The 12804-nt window shown below is 39.3% G+C and overlaps 1 protein-coding gene across 5 annotated transcripts in view; it reads right to left on the reverse strand.

Moving 5' to 3' along the window:
• The window catches only part of Utx (Utx histone demethylase), a 102297-nt gene that overhangs the window by 5754 nt on the left and 83739 nt on the right, over positions 1-12804 (reverse strand). For all 5 annotated transcript variants that reach the window (XM_076783615.1, XM_076783616.1, XM_076783617.1 and 2 more), the window contains 5 exons: positions 7022-7205; positions 5963-6178; positions 4832-4987; positions 537-723; positions 124-438 (listed from right to left, as the gene is read on the reverse strand). In XM_076783615.1, coding sequence (XP_076639730.1) covers positions 124-438; positions 537-723; positions 4832-4987; positions 5963-6178; positions 7022-7205 — 1058 coding nt within the window. The remainder of the gene's footprint in view (positions 1-123; positions 439-536; positions 724-4831; positions 4988-5962; positions 6179-7021; positions 7206-12804) is intronic.

Here is a 12804-nt window from a genome sequence, read left to right on the forward strand (position 1 = left end):
CTGTGACGGGGAGATTAAGACTTGGACTCTTTTGATTATTTTCTACTCGTGAGTTAAATGGAAATAGTTTCTTTAAGGTCTATTATATCAATAAGCAGGCTTCGATAGTAGAACCGTCAGTACCGGTTGTTGGGGTATTCCAAAGTTTTTGATGACACCAGGTTGCCCCAACTGCGTGTGATTGTATCCAGTGGGGTAACCAGGTTGTCCAGGCCTCAAGCCCCTCTGCGCGGCTTGCTGTTGCTGCAGCCTGATCTGCTGTTGATGCTGTTGCATGGATCTATACTGGTGCTGCAGCTGGGCAAGCAGTCCCTGCTGTTGAGGCGTCAGGCTTCCGTGATTCTGTTGGAGAAACTGTAGCATTTGTAGTTGCTGGGACGAGAGGTAAAACGGTGGTGGCCTTTGCTGCGCGCCTGGGGAGATTGGCTCCTCTCCTGGCTGAAAGGAGTACGTATTCGTTCCATTAATTGAAAGAAAAGCGAACCGACGACGCGTCCAATAATTCACAGGTTGCAAGCAAGGCGGTTCAGGCTCACCTTGAATCTTTTTGTGTTAAGATTTTGTCCCTGCCCTTGCGGATAAGGAGGCGGCGGCCCGGAGGGTGTAGTGCCGTACTTGTAGCCTGGACCAGAGGGTGGTTGTTGCTGCTGTTGCTGCCTGCTAGACATCTCAGCGCTAATGGGTAAGTTCCAAGCCTCCTCTATAGACGGCAACTGCCGCCTCCTTAACGAAAACAGAAATATCACGCGTTAACGAGACCGATACATATTCCCAGGTTGCTCTTCTGACAGTTATTCAAAATACGAATCGAGCGTTTTATCACGCCGACGGTTTTTGCGCAACACGAAAAACGTCTTCGTGTGTTCAATCTCTTTCTCGTTATCTCTCCTCGAGAACGATTCGTTCGTGTGGACAAAACAAAAATGCTTTGGTGTGGAGTACGTTACCACGAGGATAATTGTTAATGTCTCTATATGAATACCGCAAGACCCATAAACGGAAATCGTGAGCAACGTTTTTTGAGAAAACTGAACCTCCGATTTATTTCGTGGAACAGAAATGGCTGTTTCAAACAATTATTAGCATAATATTGTTGCATTGAAACTAATATTGAAATTATTAGTCTTACCATCTTTATTTAATACTTAAGATAGAAGCATGTTATGTGATTCTTAAAATGACCCAAATTGAGGGCTCAGAAATATTAAATAAAGATTTTGCTCAGATGTGGCTAATAATTACCGTATGTAATAAAATGTACGAGTAAAACTGAAAATGCAGGTTCGCTCACTGGTCGAAACAATTAGAGAATATGGTGTCTGAATGATTTACGAAAATAAATCATCGAGCACGAGGTATGAAACAAATGTACTTGATGTGTTCCAATTCAGTGTCTAACATCGCAAAGTCTACGAGGTTTTAAAGGTAGCTGTTTACTGTACCGAGTAATAAAATCATGCACGTAGAAATAGAAATCCCAGTAGCGGAATCAACGTTAGAAAGGTCGGTTCGAAGAGATTAGTAATTTAGGTCAGCTGTCAAAACAAATCAATTCCAATGTTGCAGAGTTACCGATGCAACAATAAATAATTTCGACCGGAAAATCAGCGTCGACCAACTTGTCTTCTGGCTTTCTGGTATGTATGCATTACCGCCCAAAAATTTGGTGTACATTGCTGTATTTATGATTCATGATTACAAGACGGAAAACAAAACAAAAGATAATGTAGTCCATCGTCTTTTAATAAGTTTATTATCCTTATCTCCGCGAGCAATAATATTTACTGTACAGATAATTTATTGTGGCACTCACGACTGATTACTACGTAAAATGAAGTATAAATTAGAAATTAATAGTTTCGCGTGAAGAACTAAATCTTGAAGATCGCGATCTCACTGTTGAAGTTAGAATTGTAATAGTCGCTTTGCGCCAACGAAACTTGTCTTCTAGACTTATTGTAGAAAAAAAGTCAAGTTATCATATCGTACAGTGCAATACACTGTGCAGCGATACGAAGAAAGTGGGTCTCTTCTGTATGGGAAAAGGTCAGGGAGGCCTAAAGCAGTGGTTCTTAACCTTTTTAAGCTCACGTTACTATTTAGAACATGTCGAATGGTGCGTGTACCAATTTTGCTTCGACGCACGATAAGATATCAATTTTTATTTTATTCAATTTCGTCTGCATTTACGGTAAGCCAAACATTCACTGTGTTTTAGGGTAGATCAAGGTTTTGTTATCAACTATTCCAAATATGATAACAAATGATTCCAAATTTTTGAGCAGTAGCGTAGATACAGTGTTCGGCCACCCCTGGGAAAAATTCTAATGGGGGATTCTAGAGGCCAAAATAAGACGAAAATCAAGAATACCAATTTATTGATGGAGGCGTCGTTAAATAGTTATTAACAATTAAATTAAAAAATGTTCAAATCGTTCTGGAAAAATTATTTTCGGTTGCGAGGGTCAATTACAATCGTTTTTGGTCATTACACATACCCCCGAAATCCTACGCACTTTCGAGAAAAAAATTCTTTACCGAAAATCTGGCGCCTAAATTCGATGAAAAAAAAAAATTTCAAACCGTTGTGGAAAAATTATTTTCGATTGCGGGGGTCAATTACAATCATTTTTGGTCATTACACATACCCCCGAAATCCTGCGCATTTTCGAGAAAAAAATTCAGAACCGGCGGAACTTTAGCTGTTAACGGAGCTTCCATCATCAAATTGATATTCTCGATTTTCGTCTTATTTTGGCCTCTAGAATCTCTCATTATAATTTTTCCCGGGGGTGGCCGAACACCCTGTATTTGAAATGACATAGTGCACGGTCTGTCGTGATACTTGAAGAGATTTTTAAGTATGTTAACGCGTTCTTTTCGTTGCTATCGGCACCCATAGGTGCTCGAGAAAATCGCTCGTCGTATACCATCGGGGCCTGCAGGCGCTCAGCCGATCAGTGGACCGTGTGCGTTGAACGCCCTAGGGGCGTTCGGCGGATACATATGCTCAGTGCGTGAAAAACTCGTCCGCACGCGACGACGACTACTGCTACGAGTTTGCCGCAAACAGCGCGCGTTCTTGCATCGAAGATGTCCGCACTTAATCCTTTCCCTGTCCCGCCGCTCGAGGCTGGTCCTCCCAATCACACGCTCTGCTCCAAAATTTAAAAATGCTTCGTGACTCTTTTTTTCAGAAAAAAATCAATGTATCAGGTCGTACCACATGAAATTGCCATTCACGTGGATCAAAATGAGAAATTGCTATATTCTTCGCCAGCGTCCAATCATTGTCCTCTTCAAAAATAGGTTTCTACTCGGTTGTTAATCATTGGCCAATTGGCGTGGTACTTATGTACTTGTGTTTTCTATTCTAACCAGATGTTAAGAAACTACTGTAATGACGACTCCTAAGTCTGCTGGAAAACTTTGTCCTGGATTAGGTTCCTTTATAATTCCTAATCGATCCTCGTTCAAAAGGGATTTGGGGGTCTTCTCCAGACTCGGTTTACAGATTCAAATCCCTGGAACGAAATTTGTCCAACCACCAACAGTCTCTTCTGACGGTAAAATTAATGTTTCTACCTGCTTTGGCTGCACTGGGTCTGAGTTTGAATTTGTGGAAGACAAATACATGCATATTGTTTCTTGTCGCAGAAAGAAGCGAAGTATTGTAAAAACAACTTAATGATCAAACAAAATTAAAGACCACGATACATACGATATTTACTTAATCGCCAATTTCATGTAGTACGACCTAATGTAAGCAAATTTCGCTTCTATCGAGTACAAAATTGTTACATGAAAATATGTTTGTTTTAAAACAACATAGGAGGCAGCGCAGCGATTATTTCCTCAATTAGTTTGCTTAAGATCAGTGCTATTACTGTACTCAAGTGAATAGAAAAGAGACTAACGTTTACATGTAACTGAGGATTAGAGAATTTGTTTTTTCTTTTCATTGAGAAATGTCCAAGTCTTTATCTATGAGATTTATTAGAATTTCTGGGCCTCTTTGCCGCCTCGACACTATTAAAGTGTACAGAAAAATTCCAAATTACAATTAATATACGAAGAACTCGAGATAATTGATTTTATTTTGATAAGGTAACGTTCAGGATTTTTTAATTCCTTTTAACGAAAAGATAGCCCTTAGCAATGAAGATAACAAGTTGGACAGAATTTTAGTTTACGGGAGTAATTTTGATGCGTGATGACATAAAGGTGACGCTAGAATGGAATTTAAGGGTTTACTAGACGAAGAAACCAAATGACGCATGCTCCAATTGCGAACGAACCAACAAGCCATGAAAAACATTCCATGATATAATATTATTAATGGTAAAATAATGTTTGATAAAGCCTGACTGATCCAAACTAGACACCCTCGAGTACTTTTGTCCACTAATCCTTTCTCGGCGATAAATCATAGGTGCGTACAATAGAACCTAGATTATTACATTAAATTCAAGTACAGTACCCCTTTCGACAAAATGTTATATTTATCATTGTATCGCTATAAAAGTATCATCAATAGCTTGGCGACGATTTCCCGAGGAGTATGAGTACAAACACGACCTCATTTGGACCATTTGTAATTATTTGTAATTTAAACATTTTTAAAAATGTACATATACCATCTCTGTAATTCGCTATTGGCCAATAAAATTCGCTCGATCCTGTCTATGGTCACGTCTACCTAAAACTTCGTTGGTTTCTAAGCAACCGTCCGTTTCGCTCGTCGAGGCGATGCAACGAGCGTTCATATATCGAGGTTCTACTGTACGCGTGCACCAGGAGTTTCGAAAAAAAAAAATTGAATCGAACTTACTTGGTGGCAACGGAAGGCATCGGGGCTTGGCTCAAGTGACTCTGCAGGAAGTTTATCCTCTGTTGAAGAGATGGGTTCATCGGGGTGTTACCGCCGGACTTAGCCCCGCCTAGGCCCGCCAGTGAACCCGTGCAATTCGGCGTGTTATTATTACCCCTAAAGAGGAAAAATATCGTGTGTCATTACACGATTCTTCGGATTCTGTAGATAGGTGAGCTTTCCACGTTTTCTATCTCTCTTTTTTTTTATTTTTTCTCTTCGAATGCCAACCCATCTTTCGACTTACGGTATCGTTCTCGTTAGATTTATGTCTGATGCGCCATTATGCGAGGCGCGCACTATGGCAGATAAAAATATACACAGTGGTACAATGAATGCAATATACGATGGACGAACAAAGACTATGCTTATCAACGAGCGTCTCGCTTTGTTCAACATGGTCAATTTTCTACCCAATATATCGACTAAACGAATATCAGCAAGCATATTCTAGCAGCGTTTATCAAAACAGAATTATTTAGTTTAGTTTTTTTATTATTTGGTTCGTTACTGGCCGACAAAGGAAACGCAAAGCATCGAACTCTAAACGGACGAAGTAACTTTCGACGCTAAAATGGAGTACAGAAGGGTCGATCGTAGTGATTCATTTCCGTTTATTTTAACTGAAAAATGTACATGTCGGTATACAGTATCACAGTCACGATGACGACAAAGGGTATAATAAATTGGGGGGGGGGGGGGGGGGAGCCGAAAAGAATGCACCTGAATGGAATTCAAATTTGGCGAGACAAAAATTCGTGAAAAAAACGTTCTTCTCTTTATTGGTCAGAATTTCTTATACACTGGGAATTAAATAGCATCGCTAAAATAAATTACGCAGTTGAAGGGCGAGAGACGACCGACTGTTTTCTCTTTATCTCTCGTGGCGAACATCGCTCAGGGACATTCTTTGGAGCTTCTTACGATACAAATGATGAGATTTTCTGTTTCTTTTTTTTTTTTTTTTGTGATCGTTCGATGCTGACGATGAAAAATGTTCACCTTTCGGAATCAAACGTTTCATCGACAGCGTCGTTGTCGCGCTGCGACGGCAGAAGCGTGATTTCGCTCGCGTTCTGTCGGTTACTATACCTGGAAGCGTTGACGTAACAAGCTAGAGCGTCTTTAGGTTGGCTAACGCTTTCGTACAAAATGCCCAGATTCGTCCACGCAGCCGAGTGAGATTTATCTAATTGTACCGCGCATATATAGGCTTGCAGAGCGTCCATAGGCTGGTTCTGCTGTTGGTACAGGACCCCTATGCTGCACCACGTGTCAGCATTGCCTTCTGATTTTTCCACAGAGTTCCTGCAACGTCCCACAACGTCGGTCGTTAGTCACCATTTCGATCAGTTTCGGTAATTTAAGAGGGTATACTTTGGAATTTTTTTTCTAACTATAGGTAGGCTGTTTCGTACTGAGACTTTACAGACATATTTATTCATCTTATAAGCATCTACAGTATTTTTTTCGTCAACAAATATTAAAAATTGTGAGAGCTATAACTTTCAACAAATTTCTGGAGGTCTTTCACGCTGATTCCTATTATGGCTATAAAATTCGTATTTCTAATTCATATTTTTATACGCAATTTTTACAAGAAGTAGTTCGAGAAATGTACTTTCGAGAACATTAAACATTTACCAGAGAAAGCTTCACAGTTACGTCCAAAAAATTATTGAAAATTGCCTTTATTTTCCCCCCTTAGATGCATTTTCTAAACGAACTTCCACGATATTTCAAGATTTAGCGGATCGATCGACTTCAAATTGGGAGAGAGTACTCATCAGACATGCCTTTATCGCCGGAAGTGGAGATTTAAAAAAAATATAGAGTTTTGAAGGGCTTCGAAACGACAGATATGAACGTACAAGAATCGACGACGTAACTTGACGATAGATCTTCGTGAGAAGCTAATAAAATTTTCCATCGATCAGTCGAGTTTGTATCCGTGGTAATATTGTTGTTATAAAATTCGCGCGAAATCGTTTTTCAAACGTTAATGCCAGGGTATTAAGCTCGCTTAGGCATTAAAATCGAGGACTCGACAAGACGCGGAATCGGTCGGTCTAAGAGGCTTATAGCATCCCGGTTTGATGCATGAATGCAATAATTTCGAGATTAGCGGCTCTTCACACCGGAACACGTTACCTGTAAGCGATAAATGCATCGTGAACTTTTCCAGAAGCGGCAAGGCAACGGCCCAGCAGGTAAAGGCTTTGGCCACTCTTCGGTTCCGCCTCGATAGACTTTTGCAGGCAATGAATAGCGATCGCCTGCTTCTGCTGTCTCGTTATACCCAGCACGGTACAGTCAACAACGTGGTACATCCATCCTGCAACGACAAATCAAAAAAATAATCCCGTGGATCCTCGGAGAGTCTCGCGCCTTCTAACCGTCTATGGTGAAAAGTTTATTTTCGTATTTATCGTGGGACATTTTAAGTCTCGGTAATCCACGGAATGCACTTAATATGCAAAAATATAAGAAATACGTAAGATGCTATTATATTTGGGGGTTGAGAAAGCTACCTCTAGAAAGCTCCCATTTCATTAATTCTATTAATATAAATATCAATTTGCATAAAATCTGCTTATAACGACGCTGTAAATATTTCAATAAATATCTTGCAAATTAACGAGCAACACTTGTTTCTAGGTCTATATGGCAACTGATAAAAAAAAGTATATTTAAAGTTTCTATAGACAATGGAAACTATCATAATATTGTATACAATTTAAACCTTTGGTTTTTCAACCAATTTTTTTCTCGAAAGTGCGTAGGAATTCGGGGGTATGTATAATGATCAAAAATGATTGCAATAGACCCCCGCAAACGAAAATAATTTTTTTAGAACGATTTGAAATTTTTCAATTTTGTCGAAAAAATTTAACACCTTCTCGAATTTTTTTCTCGAAAGTGGATAGGATTTAGGGGGTATATGTAATGACCAAAAATGATTGTAATTGACATCTGCAACCGAAAATAATTTTTTTAGAACGATTTGAAATTTTTCAATTTTATCGAAAAAATTTAACACCTTCACGAATTTTTTTCTCGAAAGTGGATAGGATTTCAGGGGTATGTGTATTCACCAAAAATGATTGTAATCGACCCCCGCAACCAAAACTAATTTTTTCAGAATGATTTGAAATTTTTTAATAACTTTTTAATGAAGCCTCTGTCAAGAAATTGATATGCTTGATTTTCGTCTTATTTTGGCCTCTAGAATCCTCCATTAAAATATTTCCCAGGGGTGGTCGAACACCCTGTATACATATATAAAAATAATAATTCTATCGTCAGTCGATTAAAAACGAAACGAAAATTCGTAGCACGTGTTGCTGATCGTCACGAGAGATATCTAGCGGGTGTCTACCTGGCCAAGTCGGGTCCACCAACGACTTCCAAAGAGTTTCGATATCCAAGAAATTCAACGATATTCCGTAAACACGTGCATATTTGTCCGTAGCAGGAACCGAGCGTGAAACAATTCGAGCACAGGAACTGGCTGTGATTCGCGAATGGAAACGAGAAGTCCAGGGGCCGAAACGTTCCCCGTGGATCGCAGGAATGGAGGACGTGTTGCCTCAACACTAGACGAGTACCGAACTGAATAGATTTTCGCAGGTATAGCCTAGGGTAGCCACTTTTACCCCACTCTCCCTTCGAGGCGGTCTCGAATTACAACCCTCTATAAACATAGGCGTAGAAGCAACTGTGGAAGCCTTATATCTCGTGGAAAACGGTTCAACCATTGAGAACCCAGTTTCCACCGTCGAATGGAAACGCACGATTATCTCGTGGAATAATTTTCATTTTCTTCCCAGCGATTCGCGAGTTACGAAAAGGAAATTGAATCTCGTCGGTTTGGGCAATGTCCGTTCTCTAGTCCCAAAGTAGGTGGTCGGTTATGCGTGTACGTGCCATCCTTAAAAGCAGCTGTTAGCTGTAACGGTACACCTTTATTTTCCAGTTCTTTCGTTCATTATTATCCGTCTAGACCTGCCTCTCCTGCAAAGGTACATCGTTTACGCCTGGAAGTGTAAATAGAACTAGAAAAGATGCCCGGTGATTTCGTTAACAGCGAACCTGAACCATAACTGTAATTGTAACTGCCTGTATACCTCTTTGTTAATTCGATAATTAATTCTATTAAACGTTTGCACTGTGTATTGAAAGTAGAAGGTAGAGATAGTTAGATTAAATATTTCCACTTTTTATAACACTGCATAATTCTATAGGAATTCAAGAATTAACTAATGTTGGATCGGTGAGATCGATATTGGTCTACTCGTTTCCTGTATGTAAGAATGTGTTGAGCGACGCTAGAGCCCCAGGCGGTGATTTTTGTTTTCTTGTTCATTGTGTCGTTGACGCCATGAGGCCATGTGCAGTGCGCGATACCCAATGTAATAAAGTTCTAGTATATTCTTCTATACAGTACAAAAAGGATTATCATTTACGTGCCCTCCATCCACGAAATCTACTGCGATCTTTCTGTCAACTAATAATTATATTGAAAGAGTAAAAGTAATTCCATTGTTTATTTTACATTTTTTTTACTACTGTAGATAATTGCAACAATATTGAAATACACTTATATGTGCAACCTTGATTATTAAACGATTATTATTATAGGTAGAAATGATTCTATCGAATACGTATGTTTTTAACTACATTGTTGGAAGTATACATATGAAGTGAAAACTAAAAATTACAGTTTTAATAATATAGGTTTGACGAGGTTACAATACTCTACAATCGACAATAGTCGATACACAATTCTTATCAGACACGTTTAAACAAACGCGATCTATTTACGTTGCAATTATTTATTCTCGCCTTTCGTATTGCAACAAAGAAAATTAAACGAGGTTTAAAACTGCCGGTAAATATAATAAAGCGTACTCCGTGTAAAAATTGTAAAAATTCGTCAACGTTCGTAAGATAAAATTTTCACCGTACAATTTATATTATTATTTAATTTACCGCCAACAAAACCGAATAAACGTCCTATTCGCGCATTTATTTGTATTGCCCCGGGATATACTTCAATGTAAACAGGACGTATCTTAATTAGAGCTGTTAATTTTCATCGGTACGAAGTCTCTTTATTTTATCATTTTGCAATATCACGGCCGGGCGCATTTTCCGACCACTCGACGCAATTTTAATCGCAGTAATTTTCGCGTCTCCGCGCCGTTGCACTCTCTAAATTAAACACGTGCCGTGGGAAAACGAGAGTTTTGCAACAAGTTATTACACAATCGTAGAACGCGATGCTAAATGCACGGCGATTCTAAATGGAATTAAGTCGGTCGGTCTCGTAAACCATCCAGCGAAATTAAAGCGTCCACAACCATGCTCTAATTGTCATTCGCCATTCATGGACACTGATGGAAAAGCCTCCACGGTGAGTCACCGAACGTTAGATCTTAAAATACTACCAACAATATATTAATTGTAAAAGAAAGGTAAGAATCGTAAGGTTCGTTTAATAATCCAATCACAAATAGGAGTGTAATCGATTTAAAATTAATTGAACGTAAAATAAAACAAATATAAAATTTAATTCCACAAGTATTAGACGTTTGTGTTTTCATAGGATTTGACGGAAATACTTTGGGGAGTTTAGAGTCTGTTCGACGACTACCTGTTATAGTAATTTTCTTTAAAAGTACCATCGAGTGAGTCTCGTTCGTCTTCCTATTGACAGAAGGGGACAATAGGATTGGGTAATTGGATTTACGTAACATGCGTTTCACCCTACCTGTCGAGACATTAGCTGTAATTAATTCAATTAATCAAAATATACAAGTATATAAAATTAATTTTTAAGGAATAGGCACAAAGAAGACCTCGTTTTGATAGATTCTAAGAAGCATTTAATCCATACTGTCGAGTGACTCGAATATCACAATATTCTGTATTAATCCACTCTTGGAAGGTTGTACAGAACCAAAGAAATCCAAATCATTCGCTTCCTATTGACAGGCGATACAATACGATTAATTGGATTTACGTAACACGCGTTTCACCCCACCTGTTGAGGCACGACAGTCACCAACTATTTACCCTCTTCGTACCATTTGTTAAATTGCTGCCTTAATTAGCGTTGCCTTCAGAATTTCCACAAAATTTTCAAGACCGTACGACATTTAAAAAAAAATCAATTGTTTCGTAATACTTGCTCGACACGTTCACTGTCCATGATCTGTATACGGGTCATAGCGCCACGCTTTTGGATACGCCGCTAAGAGACCGGACAGTGAACGTGTTTCTAAAATATTTCGTCGGAATACAATTTTAAATATAATCTAAAAAATTAAATCGATGTCTACGATAGTTTCTGTTTCTGGTAAATACTTTGAGGGAATCATTGCACTGTATTCAGAAAATAATAACCCGAGAAATGATTAACCCCTTAACGTTCATGCCCGAGTCTGACTGCTTTGAAAAACGATAGTTGTTTAATTCAACGGTTTAAGGGATGATAATATTTGTTTTCCTTCGAATTATACGTTAGATACAACATTGTAATTAACAAAAACAGCATTTTTAGAAACAAATCCAAGAAAGAAAACTGATCATTCTTGGTTAACCCAAAAAATATGAGCGTTAAGGGATTGAGGGAGGAGATTCAAAAGAATCGAGTTTATTATTTATTATTTCATCAAAATTCGATGAAATGAAGTGGTGAAAAAAAATTGAATCTTGAAACGTTGAAGAGTGTACGTGGAAAGTGGCGAAAAGTTTCATCGAGGTCTCACGTTATAAAAAAAATTGTCGAACATCGTTTCTCGTTGGAACGGTTTGCTCGAGTCTCTCCCCTTAAACGAGAGACGCGTACGCTGGAGAAAAGGAAGTCGAAACGCGAGCACGGATACGCAAAACTTGGACGAAAGTCCGTGGAATTCCATGGATTTTCGGCACTTTCACCCGACCAATAACCCGACCGATAATTCACGCGGGAATTCGTCGTTACGGAAGTGCGGGCTGGCGGTACTGGACGTTTACAGCGAAACCGACGATTTTACCGAAACGCTGCCAGCCAAACGCAAGACTGTTTCATCGGGGTACGGGGGGGGGGGGGGGGGGGGGGGGAGATGCATTTTACGACGGTGCACGGTGCATTTGGAGAATGCACCGACCACAGCGGCGAAGTTTCCAGTTCGGACATTTTTAGCGTCGCTTTCGTACGCCAACTATTATCGTTATTGTAAATTAAATAGTTTTCGTTCGCTGGCCTTAACAGGAGATTCCACTTTTTTTTCAACGCTGAAAATTACGAAACTTTCGAGAAATCTTTTCGCGGAAATAAACGAACGAATAAATATACAACTTCGCCGACGTGTTTGCGCGTCGTTCGACCGGCCATTGAAATTCTTTCGCGTCCGTGTATTTAATTTTTCGCGGACGAAGAAGGAATTTATCCTTTACTTTATATTTTGTACGTTTCTCAGGAATTCTCGGCGAAAAAACGTTTCCAACAAAAGGTTGATCCGTTTTTGGTCGTTTACGGAAACTGAGATGTAAAAACTAGTAAAAATAATGTATGTTTCTAATTTTACAGAGTTCGACGACTCGCTGTGGACCTTCGGATGACCTTGACCCGAGAAATTTAGGTTAGAGCGACGATAATATTGATATGGGCCGGTGGCGCCCCCAAAGTGGAGGAACTAATCAAGGGAGCATTAACACGTTCACTGTCTATGACCCGTATACGCGTCACAGCGCCATGCTTTTGGATATCCCGTTAAGAGACCGGACAGTGAACGTGTTAAAAAATCTCCTGCGCTATAAATATGCACTTTTTCCACCGTTAAACATTTTTATTCGCAACAAGACAAGACTTCCACCACATCTAAACGAAATCAAGGACCATTTCAAAAGTTTGGTCGTTGAAACAAATATTTAAAAAATAATGTAAT

This window comes from Colletes latitarsis, chromosome 2 (assembly GCF_051014445.1).
Source record: "Colletes latitarsis isolate SP2378_abdomen chromosome 2, iyColLati1, whole genome shotgun sequence".
Taxonomy (NCBI): domain Eukaryota; kingdom Metazoa; phylum Arthropoda; class Insecta; order Hymenoptera; family Colletidae; genus Colletes; species Colletes latitarsis.